At 43.0% G+C, this 15,838-nt stretch overlaps 1 protein-coding gene across 1 annotated transcript in view; it reads left to right on the top strand.

Annotated features, from left to right (window-relative positions):
* GCLC (glutamate-cysteine ligase catalytic subunit) overlaps nucleotides 1-15,838 on the top strand; it is a 46,218-nt gene that overhangs the window by 26,964 nt on the left and 3,416 nt on the right. Inside the window, exons 4-12 of the mRNA XM_014459643.2 lie at nucleotides 1,507-1,620; nucleotides 3,737-3,795; nucleotides 3,889-4,022; nucleotides 9,530-9,604; nucleotides 10,065-10,181; nucleotides 11,312-11,450; nucleotides 11,905-12,017; nucleotides 12,515-12,607; nucleotides 12,902-13,010. Coding sequence (XP_014315129.1) covers nucleotides 1,507-1,620; nucleotides 3,737-3,795; nucleotides 3,889-4,022; nucleotides 9,530-9,604; nucleotides 10,065-10,181; nucleotides 11,312-11,450; nucleotides 11,905-12,017; nucleotides 12,515-12,607; nucleotides 12,902-13,010 — 953 coding nt within the window. The remainder of the gene's footprint in view (nucleotides 1-1,506; nucleotides 1,621-3,736; nucleotides 3,796-3,888; nucleotides 4,023-9,529; nucleotides 9,605-10,064; nucleotides 10,182-11,311; nucleotides 11,451-11,904; nucleotides 12,018-12,514; nucleotides 12,608-12,901; nucleotides 13,011-15,838) is intronic.

Below are 15,838 nucleotides of genomic sequence, written 5' to 3'. Positions count from 1 at the left end.
GAAATAAGTTTTCTAAAAAGTCTACTGTATGTTTTGGACTTGAAAACAAAACAAGAATAATATTTAGTTGTAGAAGTTGTAGAACTTCACCTTACATCTATAGTAAATGATAAGGAAGGTTTTATTTTGGGATCAACAGTAAAAATAGTACTTGGTTTCATAAGTGTAAACAGTATGATTTTTCTCTCTGTAAAGAGGCAAAAATTTTATAGTGTGGAAGTGTAGTCCAAAACAATGGTCATATGACAATTTGAGTTTAATCAAACTTACAGGGAATGAAGAATTCCGTTCCCCAATCACACTGCTGCAGTCCAGCTCTCAGGGGTCCCCTGTGGCTAGTGGCCACATGCTGAGATTGGACAGCGCAGGTGTTAATGGGGCCGTCTTGGCAGGAGGTTCTGTGGGGGTGCTGGTCCAGAAGCAAAGCAGAGCTGTGTAGGAGTCTGAGGATCTGAGCTCTGACCCCCAGATCAACACCCTGGCGGAGAATGCCCTGTGTACACTTGTCACTCCCCTAAAGGACTCAACCTAACGCACAGGGCATGTGCCGCAGGAGTTCCAGCAACCCTGGGAACTATTTGCTAGATAAGATCAGCAAATTCAATTGTTCTCACGGGGAAGTGAGGCGTGGGGGCTAGTCTTGGCTCTCAGCCAAGTTTCCTACCACTGATCGATAGCCTGACAAGAGCCTCCCTTGTGTGGCTTTCACTAACTTGATCGTCTTTGTCCTCCCTCACAGCACACTTACCATTGACCTTAAAATTCTTAACTCAAAGAACAGGTGGTGTGACGGCAAGTGAGGTGGAATTGGAGCGTTCCGATCAGGGATGCATACAGAGCTTCCCTTTTCTGTGTGGGAACTAAAACTCTTCTTTAGGTCAAGTAGATAATAGGGTTGGGTTTCAGACCTCGGAGAGAGATCTCAGGGGTGGATGGGGACACCAGTGGAGACACTACTTAATCTAATCTTGAAGGATTTGTGAAGTGACCTGCAGAGGCAAAAAACAGGAGACCCCTTTCAGATTCAGGCAAAGCTTATCAGGGGGTTGGGGCAGTGTCAGTATAAGGGTCAACAGATAAGCTGAGAGTTTAGAGCTAGTAAAAGCGGAAGCCTCAGAAGCTGGATAGGGGGCACCTATAACCCCTGGGTTGATGCTATTAAATGAAGAGATGGGCAGGATGCAAGTGGGCCTTCTCTAGAGCAGCGGTCGCCAACCTTTCGGACCTCACGGACCACCAGTGGCCCTCGGAGCACCGGTTGGCGACCGCTGCTCTAGAGCGTGTTCTGTGGGCCATGAGTGAACGAAGTTCTCTGATGAGGTTAGTAAAGGGCTGGAATCACAAAAGAAGATCTTGGTGAATAAGAAAAGCAAAGGCGTGGTTGTAATGGAGCATAATATTTACAAACCATTTGTGTGCTTGACCCTCTGAAAAAGGGAATGATAGAGGCTAGGTATTTTAACAGGTGCAATGATGACGAGGCATAATTAACTCAATTTGTTCTAGATTAGGCTGTCCTGGGTTCACCCTGCCTGAGTTCAAACCCAACCCAGTCGAAGGAGGAGCTTCCAGGTCCCTCTTCTTTCCCGATGAAGCAATAAACAAGCATCCCCGCTTTAGGTGAGTATAGCTTTGTGTTTAAATACAGGTGCCCCTCACTCAGATCTCTGCCTTCTGAGAGGATGATAGGCCTGCCCGGGAATCCTTTTCAAGCATTTGCTGAATTCTGGCTCCCTCTGTAATTAACCAGAAAAGACAATATATATAATACAAACACACACACACACACACACACATATACATATACACACACACACCTGCTGTGTGCCCAAGGCTGCTTGATTATTGCTTCTGGGGCCAGGTTTGACTTGCCCATTTCCAACTCATCTTAAAGTCATTAACTTAGCCACTGTCTTCTCCTTTAGTGAGCAGATTCTTTTCCATCCTAGTTCTGTAAACACCTATTTTGGGAAGCTTTCCCGTAGTTATTTCTACCTTGTTCCCCTCTAAGTTACCACCAGTATCTGTGTGATCTGTTCTTCCCATTCTGTATACCCTGGTAATAAGGTAAATTATGTACATCTGCATATAATAGGCACTCTCCACCTTTTGTTCTATTATAGTGGTTCTCAACCTTGGCTGCACATTAGAATCACCTGGGAATCTTTTTAAAATCCTGATTTCTGGGCTTCATCCTTTGGAAATTCTGTTTCTTTGTTACTAATGTTGTGGCCCCACCCCATAACAAACAGGGGCTCTTTGGCCCCTTGAGTGTGGCTCTTCCTAAGCCTTAGGAGTACCCTAATTAAGTTAATAACAATGTACCTACCTATATAGTTTTAAAAATTTGGCTCTCAAAAGAAATTTCAATCGTCGTACTGTTGATATTTGGCTCTGTTGACTAATGAGTTTGCCGACCACTGTTCTAGGTCTTTTTGTGTTTAATTCTTGGGTTTAAGTTGCTTCAGGGCCCACACCAGTCTAATAGCTTTGTACCCTGAGTCTCACCCTTCATCCTGAACCTGGCGCCTGACCTAGAGTTAGGGATGTTGGGACTTGTCAGTATTCATTTTTAAGAGGTCTGCAAAGTTTTTGTGGGGGAGACAAAGATTTATAGACATAGTTCCCAACTTCAAATGTTAGAGTGTGCGAAGGAGAAAAGAGATATTCAGCTGCAAGAAAAGATAGATTATGACTCTGTTAAAAAAAAAAAAATGGTAGCATTGCCCTGGCCAGTGGCTCTGTTGGTTAGAGCATCATCCTGCACACCAAAAGGTTGCAGGTTAGATTGCCATTCGGGGCACATACATACCTAGGTTGTGGGTTCAATCCTCGATTGGGGCGCATATAAGGGGCAACTGATTGTTGTTTCTCCCTTTCTCTCTAACAAAGTCAATATAAACATATCCTCTGGTGAGATTAAAAAAAGAAAATGGGAGTGCAGGGATCCTCCTGGGAGAGAGCAGGTGCTTCTGACGGAGAGGATCCATGCAGGCTCGTGAGGCGGTGGCACTGAGTCTACAGCGGCACTCTCCAACAGGATGTTAGTTTAAATTTTCTAGTAGCCACATTTAAAAAGTTAAAAATGTAGACTTGGCTTTATAATATATTTTATTTAACTCTATATATCTAAAATATTATTTCACCTTATAATCTACTTTTAAAGTATTAATATGAAATTTTTTTGTACTTAAGTTGTCAAAATCTGGTGTGTATTTTTCTCCTCCCAGCATATTTTTATCAGGACTAGCTACACTTCAGGTGCTCAGTAGCCACATTTGCTTGGTAGCTCCTAGATTAGACATCACAGGTCTAGAGGATAAGTATTAAAGCTGCAGGTTGGGAGCAGCAGTAATGAGGTCTTGGGGCTCCAGAGATGCCTGGGAGAGCAAGCACTAAAGTTTGGTTAAAGGCTTGGTAATGTGGGAAGTGTTAGAGGTGCAGGGTGAGACCAGACCATGCGGACTCCAAACACTGAGTTAGGAGCAGGGGTTAAGCAGGGGAGAGAATGGCAGTCTTGAGTAAGCGCTCAGGGGAGTGGTATTAATGTAAAGCCCTTTTTCAGAGAATCTCTCAGAGTATCTTGATCCATATAAATTATCTACAGAGTGGCCTCAGAATTAGTTTGAAGGTACAGGATTTCATTCATTTACTTGTATATGATCAAATTTTCTTTTACATAATGGGTCTTTGGTACCGATGGGACTGATGGACGGCGTTTGGTTGTCTGTTTCAGCACCCTAACCAGAAATATCCGGCACAGGAGAGGAGAAAAGGTAGTCATCAATGCACCAAGTGAGTCCACAGGGGTGGCGGGTGGGAGAGGTTCCTGTGGAGTTGTTGTTTAATCCTTGGCTCTCACCCATTCCTTTTTTTTTTTAAATACAGTATTTAAAGATAAGAACACACCGTCTCCGTTTATAGAAAAATTTCCTGAGGATGACGAGGCGGCCAAGGCTTCAAAGCCAGATCACATCTACATGGATGCCATGGGATTTGGGATGGGCAATTGCTGTCTTCAGGTACTAGCTCAAGGGAGAGGCGAGTGCCCTCACCCACTTCTATGACTTCTGTCCTTTATAGGTTTGTGTTTCCGCTTTAAAAAGCATATTTAGTCAGTTGAAATGGTAGCTAGTATGCTTTTCTGAAAACTAGTGAAGTTATTTTAGTAAATTCGTTGGAAACGATCTCTTGACAGAGAATTGACGGAATCTGCCTTTCACTACAGGGATGCGTAGTTGTTAACATAAAATGTGAACTGTTCCCGGTCACTGTCTCTGTTCTTTCTATAAGCCTGATTTTTGCTGCCATCTAGCGACAGTGTAGCTTTGAGGTTATAAACATGGCTTAAATCTCTTGTTTCTGAAAGTGAAGTCTAATGGATGCATTCCAGTGATTTTGTCATCAAGGGAAGGACTGTTTGGACTTTAAATCTTTATATTCATGTGAGGCCACCTGGCAGCATAAAAAGAAAACAGCCTGAGTTTGTCCTGCCCCTGGCTGAGTTACACAGGAGGTAGAACAGCCTTTCTGACCTAATCAGATCACAGAGCCCCTGGCAGGGACTGTGCCCAGGCTCACTTAGGGCCTGGGGGGCAGAGCCCGGGACTCCTCAGGCAGCGCAGGGCCTGGCTACTCTGGTATTTGGGTAACTTCCTTCACTTTTTTTGGCCTGTTTTCTCAGTTTAAAGAAGGGTTTATATTAAGGCCTCTGCTAGGTCTGACTCCAAGCTATTATTTATTTCATTGTTTTTATGAACACAAGTATTTATTTTAATCTTTATTTAAAATCCTCTCAGAACAAGAGTTAAAAATTTGAAAAAAATCAAAGAAAAGGGAGCCTCTTGTTATTTAAGGAGATTTTATCTAGGTCTCATTATTTCAGCTGATTAGAAACAGTGTTCTTGAAGCAGCACCAGGCATTGTCCCCACATAAGGGCCCCTGGACCTCCAGCCTGAGCACTTTCGACACAGGGGCCGGGAAACCAGCCTCCCCATCATCTCAAACAGCTGCAGCACAGGCACACACCTTCCTGCACATATCTCTAATGCGTTTATTTTCTCAGCTATGTGGAATCAAAATCGGCTGCTAGGGTCCGAGTTTTCCGTGCTAAATGTGTTTCAGTAACCATGGCCAAGGGTACAGTTTTCTCCTGCTTTTCCTGACTTCCATAGGTAGTATAAAATATGTGGCTTCCAAATAAACAGGCCAGAAAGTTTCCTTACACATGGCCGCACTTCATAAAAAAGAGACCTTTTGACTGTTAACTGCTTATCTGCCTCCCTATCTTAATTACAAATATTTCCAAAGAGAACCATTAAGCTCTAGAACTCACAGTGCACGGCTTTAAAACTCTATTGGTGCTGTGGGAGAACCGCTTGCCTTTTTTTGGTTTAATATTAAACCAGGGTGTTTCGCCAGGGACATCGCAGTTGTTCTGTTCCAAAGGGCTATTCTTTCCCTTGAAATGCTGTATTTTTACAAATAAATGCAGTCTCCTGGTATCTACCAGCCACATTTTTATTGCTGGTAGATATAGTTTTCTATCCAATTTAAGCTTTGTCATGGGTTTAAGATTAAGTTTCTTTTTCTCAATGGCACTTCCAATACCCAGTGTCAGTACTGAAAAAATTGGCACAGATGTGAAGTGTGTGGCACAGATGTGAAGTTGTGGCAGAAACAACTTCCACAAATCAGCACAGTTTCCTGCTGTGAATCTCTTTAGTGGAACACTAGCAACTGCTTATTACGGTAAAGCAGAAAAAATGTTTAAAAAGTAATTGAAGATTAATGGAAAATTTACAAGACAAATCATTTAACCACATTCAAAAATGACTCTTGGGAGCTTTTCAGTAATCATTTAATGAGTTCATGTCAGTAAGTTCCTGTGTGTTGTAAGAGGTCTCCCCACACCCCAGAAAATCATGTGGCTTTAAACTGGGTTCTAGATAAATTTTAAATATACTTGTATTGATTTCAGAGAGGAAGGGAGAAAGAGATAGAAAGATCAATGATGAGAGAGAATCATCAGTTGGCTGCCTCCTGCAAGCCCCTGTAGGGGATCGAGCCCACAACCCGGGCATGTGCCCTGAACGGGAATCTAACCATGACCTCCTGGGTCATAGGTCAAAGCTCAACCACTGAACTACACCAGCTGGGCCTAGATAAATTTCAGATTAAATATTTAGGTTTTTAACATCTACTGGTATTTTTCATACACTCATTTTTCCCCTCTCATCAGTTTCCTGGTGACATTGCTTCTCTTCTTTATATACTTTAAATGGATACCAGAAGCCAACTGTTCATATATTTACACCTTTTTAAGGTATTAGAACTTTTTTCCTTTCTCCACTAAGCCTTTATCTGCAGTGATGTTGCATTTGGTTTGGTAACGATGGTATCAGCTCTAGAGTAAGGAAGATAGTAAGTGGATTTAGAATAAGTCGCTGTGCTGTTGTAACGCAGCTATTGAATTCCAGGTGCTAATTTTCTAACTCGTCTAGGGTTGGCTTTCCCAGGATCTGCCTGTGGATGGGCTAGTATGCAGTAGGCCAGTTAACAGAACCCAGTCACAAAACTGAAAAGAAACAATGCTCACTGTACTATCTTTTTAAGAACAAAAGTCACAGACACACGCTAAAATTTCCAGAAGTGCTGAATAGGACCTAAGTAAAGTAGAGAAGTCTGTTCAAAAGAATTCAGCAGTCAAAATACTTGGGGAACATTTAGGTGCTTATAATCTCAATCCATGTGAATTTGGCCTGTGGGGTCACAGTTTTTCAAGTATCTCACCATTTTATTAAAATAAAACTTACCTTTGCCCATGTGTTTCCCTCTATAACACCCTCATTCCTTCAAGATACTATATAAATGTAATAAATATCTATTATACTAAGTAGGTGTCAGACACTGTTCTTCACACTTGTCATAGACATCCCTGCTGTGCTGGAGGTTTCTGTGGTGGGGTCATAGCAGATAAGTGAGTAAATACTTTGTGCACCCTCCCCCATCTCCTCACTTCTCATTTAACCCTTACCCAGCACAGACTAATTTCCGAGTTTCTGCCTCTTTCCAGAAACTACCCTCCTTCTTGTTATCAGTGACCTAGTTGCCAGCCCTACTCAATCTTTATCTGTTTTAACCTTTGATACTCTTATTCGTTGATGTCTCTGACTCAGCTCTTCTCTGTGTTGAATTAATCTGTAATGGCTGGTGAATTATTACATTTTACTGAAAACATAGCCTTAGCATAGGAAGTGTAGGGAGATCAGGACACAGTAACCTGTCTGAAAGATTGTTTTCTATAGTCACCACACTGACCTGAGATGCCACTGTGAGTCAGCAGGTGCACCTGTGACTCCAACAGCAGTTCTTGGCTTTTAAGAATGCAAAGTTGAGACCTGGCTAAAACTATTGGAACTAACATGTTGGTTTAGCTATTTCAAGTATTAAGCAATTTAAGTAATTTCCTGTGCCAACATTAAATTCAAATTGTCATCCTATATAATAAAAGTGTAATATGCAAATTGACCAAACAGCAGAACAACTGGTCGGCAGAAGTGGGGCGGGTGAGCAGGCAGTGCCAGGCCAGCCAAGGTGCATGCCAGTGGACAGAGGGAGGGAACGGTGGTGGGCGGGTGGCAGTGAGTAGTGGTGGTGGAGGGGTGATGGGGGGGGGGCGGGGCTGGCCGCTTGTCGGCCGGTGCCGTCCCCTGATCGACCCACCTGGTCGCCTCCTGCAGAGGGAGGCCACGGGTGGCAGCAGTGGCGGGGCGATGGGGTTGGGGCCGGCCACTCGCCATCCCCTGATTGGCCTGCTCAGTCGCCTCCTGCAGAGGGAGGCCAGACTGCGGCTTAGGCCCACTCCTGGTGGGGAGAGGGCCTAAGCCGTCAGTCAGAATTCCCCTGAGGGCTCCTGGACTGAGAGACAGCCCCCCTCCCCAAGTGCATGTATTTTTGTGCACCAGGCCTCTAGTCCTATATAATCCTATATAATAAAGTGCTAATGTGCAAATGATTGTCACGCCCTCGTGCTGGGGCCGGGGGACCTGAGGCTGCGCCCCCGCCATGCAGGGCTTGATGGGGGTGGGGCCGGCCGGGGTCTGGGTCTCAGCGCGATTTCAAGGCACACGCGGGTGTGCGGGGACTTGACTCTGGGTCCCATGGCGCACCCCAGGCTCTGACAGGAGGGAGAGTTTCATATACATTTTACTAATTTTCTTTCATCTCTGACACTTCTATTATAGAGAAAGGGCAAATAGCAATATTCAAATATTTCCTCTAATTCCCTTTTAATGTGCACAAATTTTGTGCGCCAGGCCACTAGTTATTAAATAACAGTGACAGGAAATTAGAACTGTTCCCAATTTGCAGTTAATGCAGATGTGCCAGCACAACCACAATTTATATCCCTTGCTTCCATCCACTGCTCCCAGTGTCCTACCCCAAAAAAGGTAGAAAATTTTTTTAGATTCTTTTTAGTAGTTATTTGTGGAGGATTTGTACTAATCATTATGTGATCTTTTTCTCTGCCTAACTCTTAAATGTCCTACTTACCCATCATGTGCAGACTCTCTAGGTCAGCGGTTCTCAACCTGTGGGTCAAGACCCCTTTGGCGGTCGAATGACCTTTTCACAGGGGTCGCCTAAGACCATCCTGCATATCAGATATTTACATTACAATTCATAACAGTAGCAACATTACAGCTATGAAGTAGCAACAAAAATAATTTTATGGTTGGGTCACAACATGAGGAACTGTATTTATAGGGCCAGAAGGTTCAGAACCACTGCTCTAGGTGATCTGCCCATCTTCGGGACATCATCTGAGCCTACTCCCCAAATATTTCTCCAGCCCAGGTTTTTCTTCTAGGCACCAGTTCTGGACCCAGCCACTTACAGGGCAGCTTTCTTTGTCTGTCTGTCCTTGGCTCCGTAAGCCTTTGCCTCTTCTTCCTGTCTGTCCTGGGAGCACCCAAGCCAAGTGCTAAGTCACACCCTCACTCTCTCTACCCTGTGGCCACCAGAGCTGGCTGCCTGTTCCAGTGTGCTCAACTTTTTCTTAGGCGGTTGCAGCATTTGAACTTCTCTGCCTTCCTCCAGTCTTGCCCCTTCCAAGCTGTTCCTCATGCTGCCACCAGTGCACTCTGAAACCCATCCTCGGTATCTCCAAGTCCCCTTTTTACCAAAATGCATGTAACCTCTCAGCCAACTGAAGTGAAAGGGAAGCTCTTGAAAGAAACCAGTAGAAGAGGAAATGCCTTAATGAACTTTATCATTTATCTAATGTCTTATTTTTATCGACTTTTAAAATCTTATTTATGTTGGTTTTGAACATGATTAAATACCACTTTCTAGCAAAATTCATCTAGGACAAGCTTTTAAACAAACTCCTGTATTAAACGTTTCGTCAATGGAATGACCATTACCTACCAGGCCCTTCCCTTCTTCAGTCTTCTTCTCAGACTTCACTCCTTGGGGAGGATGTTAATAATTCTTTGTTGTTAATAACTTGCAGTTCTTACACAGGTAACGTTCCAAGCCTGCAGCATTTCCGAGGCTAGATACCTGTATGATCAGTTGGCCACTATCTGCCCAATTGTCGTAAGTAGAAATCATATCTTACTTTAAATTCTTCTTTGCATAGAATAAAGACCGCATGTGCGAAATTTGCTGAGTGTGCTAGTTAAGTCCATTTAAGACTTCATTCAGAAATGAACTAACCCAGATAATATGTAGATTAAGAACCAGTGGACTAAGTCTAAGCTGTAGACGGTTACTGTTGCTAGTAAGTCATTTATGTGCTAAAGTGTTAAGTTCCAGTATAGCCATCTTCCCTCTTCCATCCTTCATGTCCTCACATTAGAGAGAGGATGTTAAATGTACCAGATCCAGGGATTTAAGTCACTCCTGGGGTATTCCACTATGAGAAACAGGCACAGATAGTGCAGTAGAGCTGTGTTGCATAACTGATTCTTCGTGTCCAGAGATAACTGCATGGAGCTTTTTTCAGCATGAACGTGACATTTTGAACCTGCAGGTGCTGACTTCTGTTTGTTTTTAGATGGCTTTGAGTGCTGCGTCTCCTTTTTACCGAGGCTATGTGTCAGACGTTGATTGTCGCTGGGGCGTGATTTCTGCATCTGTAGATGATAGAACTCGGGAGGAGAGAGGACTGGAGGTGGGAATGATTTTTCCTTCATAGCCTTTTTATATCAAGCAGATCAACCAGAGCTATTGTAATAACTACTTGTGATTTTGAAGTTTCCCTCAAATTTTTATCTTGAGTCACACATGGGAAGAAATTCATCGGTTATAAACCTATCTTTGTGGTCTTTGGCTTTATAGTGTTTGTTCTGGGGTGAATATGTGGAAATGTGATTTGGTTTGGGTGGGGTTTTAATTTTCATCATTTGTTGAAATCTGTATTTTATCTTCTAAAATTAATAGTGTATTTTTTTTTGTTTTTGTTTTTAATATTTTGGCAGTCATTGCTGATGGCTGTTTTTACCAAATGCTTTTTGGCGCTACATGAGTGCTTTGTATATGATGCTTTCTGCCGTGGAAAGTATACTCTGTTGTCAAAGATTTTTTTGCCCCATATGAAGGGTTAGGTTTTGCCTTATAAGGGTCAGTTAGTGCCTCTTGTTTGCCTCTTGAACTGTGACCTTGCATTTCTCCAAACAAGACTATCCATCAGAACCACCTCTGGAGATCTTTAAAAATAGACCCCTGGCCCATCTCAGACCTTTAATAAGTTTTCCAGGACTGGAACCTTGACATAGGTGTTTTTAAAGGAGCCCCCCCAAGTAATTCTGATGTTCTGAACCAGGGCACACTACTGCTGCTCTGCTCTTCATGCAATTGCTCATAAATTGTTGAACATGCTTTCTAAAAATAAACGACCTTCAAAGGAGAAATCATTTTGATAGTTTTCTTTTACAGTATAGGCTTTTTATTAATTATTTTGCTGTCAATCTTGGCATTTATTTTTGAAACTTAGTAAGAATGAAGGTGATGTGCTTTAAAAAAGAAAAAAGTTAAGGTATATTTAAATCATCAGGCAAAAAGGCTACTTAAAAATGAGGGGGGGAAAAAAAGGCTACTTAATTTATCCAGGCTTTTTAAATATAATTTTCCCTAATATTACTTTTCAGTGTAACTTATTTTTCAGAGTCTTATGTTAAGGTTAGACATTTTTATATAATCATTATATATAAAAACATACGGCATTTTAATGTAATTATTTGGGGCATTAGTTTATTTCCAAGTGATTTTATATGGCATTCATTCACATTTTTTAAATTTTAGCCACTGAAGAACAATAACTATAGGATTAGTAAATCCCGATATGATTCAATAGACAGTTATCTGTCTGAGTGTGGAGAGAAATACAATGACATCGACTTGACAATAGATAAAGAAATCTACGAGCAGCTGTTGCAGGAAGGTGAGCATCCATGCTTTTTTTCCTAGATTTGACTGTACGCCTTTAGTTCTTCAAAACTCTTTTAAACTTTTTTTGCTGACTCCTGGTCTGGTTTCTGTTTTTAGTGTGAAGTCTCTAACTTTTCTTAGGAGGCTGCTTGTTCCTAAAGTTTCAAGTTCCAAATACTTGTGAGATCTTCTTGACTTTTAGCAAAAGGAACTTACTTTGGAGGTCTGTATCTAGGTCCCCACCAGTGCCCCAACAGGCATTGTGTAAGTAGCGAGTGAAACTCCGGCGCTTCCCCAGGGCCCGTAGGATAAGGTCCTGGGTGACATGAGTTACCGAACACACCAGCCATTGCCTGAGCTTCTAGACACCCGCTCTTCAACCTCCGAGCTGTCCGTCTTCCTTTGGGACTTAGAGGACAGTGGAGTCTTGAGCTGTGTAGTGAGTCCAGTGCAACCTCTCTTTGCAGGCATTGACCACCTCCTGGCCCAGCATGTTGCTCATCTCTTTATCAGAGACCCGCTGACTCTGTTTGAAGAGAAAATACACCTGGATGATGCCAATGAGTCTGACCATTTTGAGGTAGTTCCTGTTTTAAATGCATTTTTATCTCACTAACCAAGTCGGAGGCAGTTTTCTGTGTCTGTGAGAAATTGGCCAGTGGAAACCTCACATGCCTTTCATTATCCAGTGCAGTAAAGAACCAAGACAAGTTTTAAATTGGTTCAAGGTACTTTTATTATGATTCTTACAGGTTATATCTCCAGTTCTAAATTTCTTATTCTGTATTTTCTCTTGTTTGCAGCATGGTGAAAAGTTCAAGCATGCTACATAAAAATAACCTGATCAGTTATTTCAGAGCTGCTGGCATATCACCCAACTTTTATTAAACACTTGCTGTTTGTTTTCCTAGCAGGTCACATTCCAAGAAAATCTTAAATTGTACCTTTTTGTACTTATAAATTGAAGAGTATTAGGTATGGACAGCAAGCAGTCTCCCCTCATTAACTATCAGATCATCTTAATATTTTCTGGGGCCTGTGGAAAGTTGGTTTTATTCTCTGCCTTTTTTATTATAGAACATTCAGTCCACAAATTGGCAGACAATGAGATTTAAGCCTCCTCCTCCAAACTCAGACATTGGATGGAGAGTGGAATTCCGGCCCATGGAGGTAAGACGAGCATCAGCAGGAGCGAACTCACACGCACACGTCTCCTGAGTGCCCATGACCCTGTGACGCTCTTAGCAGAGGCTCCTAAATTAACTGGAAACCGATACAGATCAAGTGTGTGCACACAGTGAGCACGTCCAGAAGCTAAGGGGGGTTGATTTCTGAGAATAGATTGTGAGCAGACTCAGACCCTGGTGGGGAACTGGGGGATGATGCGGTCCAAGGAGGGCTTTGTTGGGGAATGGCTTGCTTGTGTGGTGGGTTGCTCTAACTTTTGGGCTCCTGCTTGTCTAGGTTCAGTTAACAGACTTCGAGAACTCGGCATATGTGGTGTTTGTGGTGCTGCTCACGAGAGTTATCCTTTCCTACAAATTAGATTTTCTCATTCCGCTGTCAAAGGTAAGAGTGTGATGAAGGGTAGCAATGGGTCTAGATAGCTGTGACTATTCTGTTCAATTATATATCATTTATTTTAAATGTGACCTCATTTAGAATTGTTCACCTTTTAGAATAAAATGCTTCTCCCTCCACCTTATTGTTTTTTTCCTTTTTGATGCTACACTGCTGGAAACTCCCGAAAAAAAAGTGCTAACAGTCGTTTCTTAGCCCATTTGAAAGATGGTGGTTGGAGTGAGTCCCACAAATAGATTTCATCCTCCCCATCATCTTATTTTGGTTACAGTATTAAACCTAGGGTGTGAGGAGAAAGGGTACCTGCTGTGGGGCTGAACTGGAGCTGTTCCTGGAGAATGTGATGGCTTGGACCATCAGAAAAACAAATCCAATAAAAAAGAAAAGGAAACTCCTGGAAGCAGTTTCCTGGCAGAGGCTCAGACAGTTCCAGGCTGTGAGGCAGCAAGTAGAAGGTTTGGTTCCCGGGCCAGTAGGTGTGTTGGCAGAGAGAGAGGCTGGGAAAGCTGCAGGCAGAGCGAGGGGTCTGGTGAGGTGTTAGGGCAGAGCAAGGAGAAGAGCAGCCCTGTCCCAGCAAGTGTGGAAGGAGGAAGAAACCACGGAGCCCGACCTCTGCTCCCTCTCCCCCAGGGGCCACTGCAGCTGCCCTGTCCCCCCACATACCCTGGAGGCAGTCTGGCTGCCAGCTCGTCCCTGCCTGCTCTCACACCCAGGCCGAAGGGGGCCATGGAGTCCCGGGGGCCATGTTGCACACCGGGTGTACCTGTTGGGGAGAGCAACCTGTCTGAGGCACAGTCCATGTAAGCTACCAGTCTAAGCCTTTGTTTACAATAGATGTCTAAATGTCAGGAAACCAAGAACTTTTAATGGCCTTAAAGAGCCTACAAAAAGTATATTATCCTCAGTGAAACACAGTTAATTCAAGAAATTGGAAAAAACTCTTAAAGAAATTCTAGAGAAGGCTCACATCCATGAAACAAGCACTGTGGACCACCGAGCATTTGGAGAACAGTTGTTAGAAACAAAGAACAATGGTAGACACAATTTTAAAACTCAGTAAATGGCCCTCGCCAGTTTGGCTCAGAGGACAGTGCCTGCCCAAGGACTGAGGGTCCTGGGTCTGATTCCTGTCAAGGGCACATACCTTGGTTGCAGGCTCAGTCCCCAGCCCTGGTTGGGGTACATTCGGGAGACAACCAATCTACGTGTCTATCTCCTCCCCTCCCTTCCACTCTCTCTAATAATCAATGGAAAAATATCCTCAGGTGAGGATTAACAACAAAGATAAACCACACCTCAGTATATGCCCCAGTAGCGCAGATATTGAAGATCAAAGTCAGTGATTTATGAAGCCAAAGTGGGATCCAGCCCAGCAGATGGCAAAGAAATGAAAAACTGAAACATGGAAAATTGCTCTGGAAAGTTCAGTGTTTGTGTAATTTAGAAGAAAAGAATAGTCTATATCAGGGGTGGAGAACCATTTTTCTGCCAAGGGCCATTGGATATTTATAACATTACTAGTGGCCCGGTGCACAAAATTTGTGTGTGTGAGGGGGATGTCCTTCAGCCCGGCCTGCACTCTCTCCAATCTGGGACCCCTTGGGGAACATCCCTCTCGCAATCTGGGACTGCTGCCTCCTAACCACTCACCTGCCTGCCTGCCAGATTGCCCCTAGCCACTCTGCCTGCCGGCCTTCTCACCCCCAACTGCTCCCCCCAGCCATCCTGCTCACCCCCCTCCCCCTCCGGCCTGATCGCCCGTAACTGCCTCTGCCTCGCCACCATGGCTTTGTCCGGAAGGTCTAATTAGCATATTACCCTTTTATTAGTATAGATTCGCTTAATATAAATGTATGTTGCTATGTTAAAAGCTCCTAAGTTTATTGAATTTTGAGTCCTGCGTGCAGTTGCCTTGGCAGGGCCAGACCAAATGGTTTCTCGGGCCTCTTATGGCCCATGAGCCAGGCGCTCCCTCCCCCAGCCCGGTTTGTATAAAAGAGATGCAAGATATGGTGATCAAGGAAATAAGACAGTTTTTCCTATAAGAGTCCATTAGGTCTAGAGATAAATATTTAAAGAAGAACCCACTAGGAATTTCTGAATCTCAAAGAAAAATAACAGCTGATTAGATAGAGAGAATTAGGATAGCTGCCAAGAGGGTGAAAAACAAACAGTTTCTCACTTCTCATCTACAACAATAAATAGTAGAAGAGATTGAGGAAGGTCTTCAGAATCCTGAGGGGTTAAAAATCACAACCACCGAATTCTCTTCCAGTCAAATTATTCTTTAAATTCCAGGTAATTCTAACAAAACTTGATAGATTATTAGGGCTAAAAGTATGCCAGAAGTCTTACCTAGTGAAGGGACAGTGGAGGAGAGGGATGGTAGATACTCTGTAATGCTTGGCATTTAGAGAGAATTCAAAACTACTTGTTTAAAAGAAAAACTAGTAATAGATAGCTACAGGTTAATAGTAAATCCTACTATTAACTATTTACTATTAACCTGCAGCTAAAAGGTGTGGGGTCAGGGGAGTGTAAGACAGGATAGCCCAGAGAGCATAAAATGGTAAAAAAAAAAAAAGACAACAAATTTGAATAAACTCTCCTATTAAAAAGCTGAAACAGGTAATATAAAATAGCAACATAATGGCATATATTGTTTGCGTACAATATGCCTAAAATAAGGACAGTGTGGAAAATAGCTATCTTTGAAAAAGAGCAATAATGATAAATGTGATAGAAAGTATAAATGGGATAGAGGAAGCAATCAGTGTTAGACTCATGATTTTCTTTACCCCATAAAGTGTAGCAAACATT

Source organism: Myotis lucifugus, unplaced genomic scaffold (genome assembly GCF_000147115.1).
Source record: "Myotis lucifugus unplaced genomic scaffold, Myoluc2.0 scaffold_111, whole genome shotgun sequence".
NCBI lineage: Eukaryota > Metazoa > Chordata > Mammalia > Chiroptera > Vespertilionidae > Myotis > Myotis lucifugus.
This window is presented reverse-complemented; position numbering and strand designations above follow the sequence as displayed.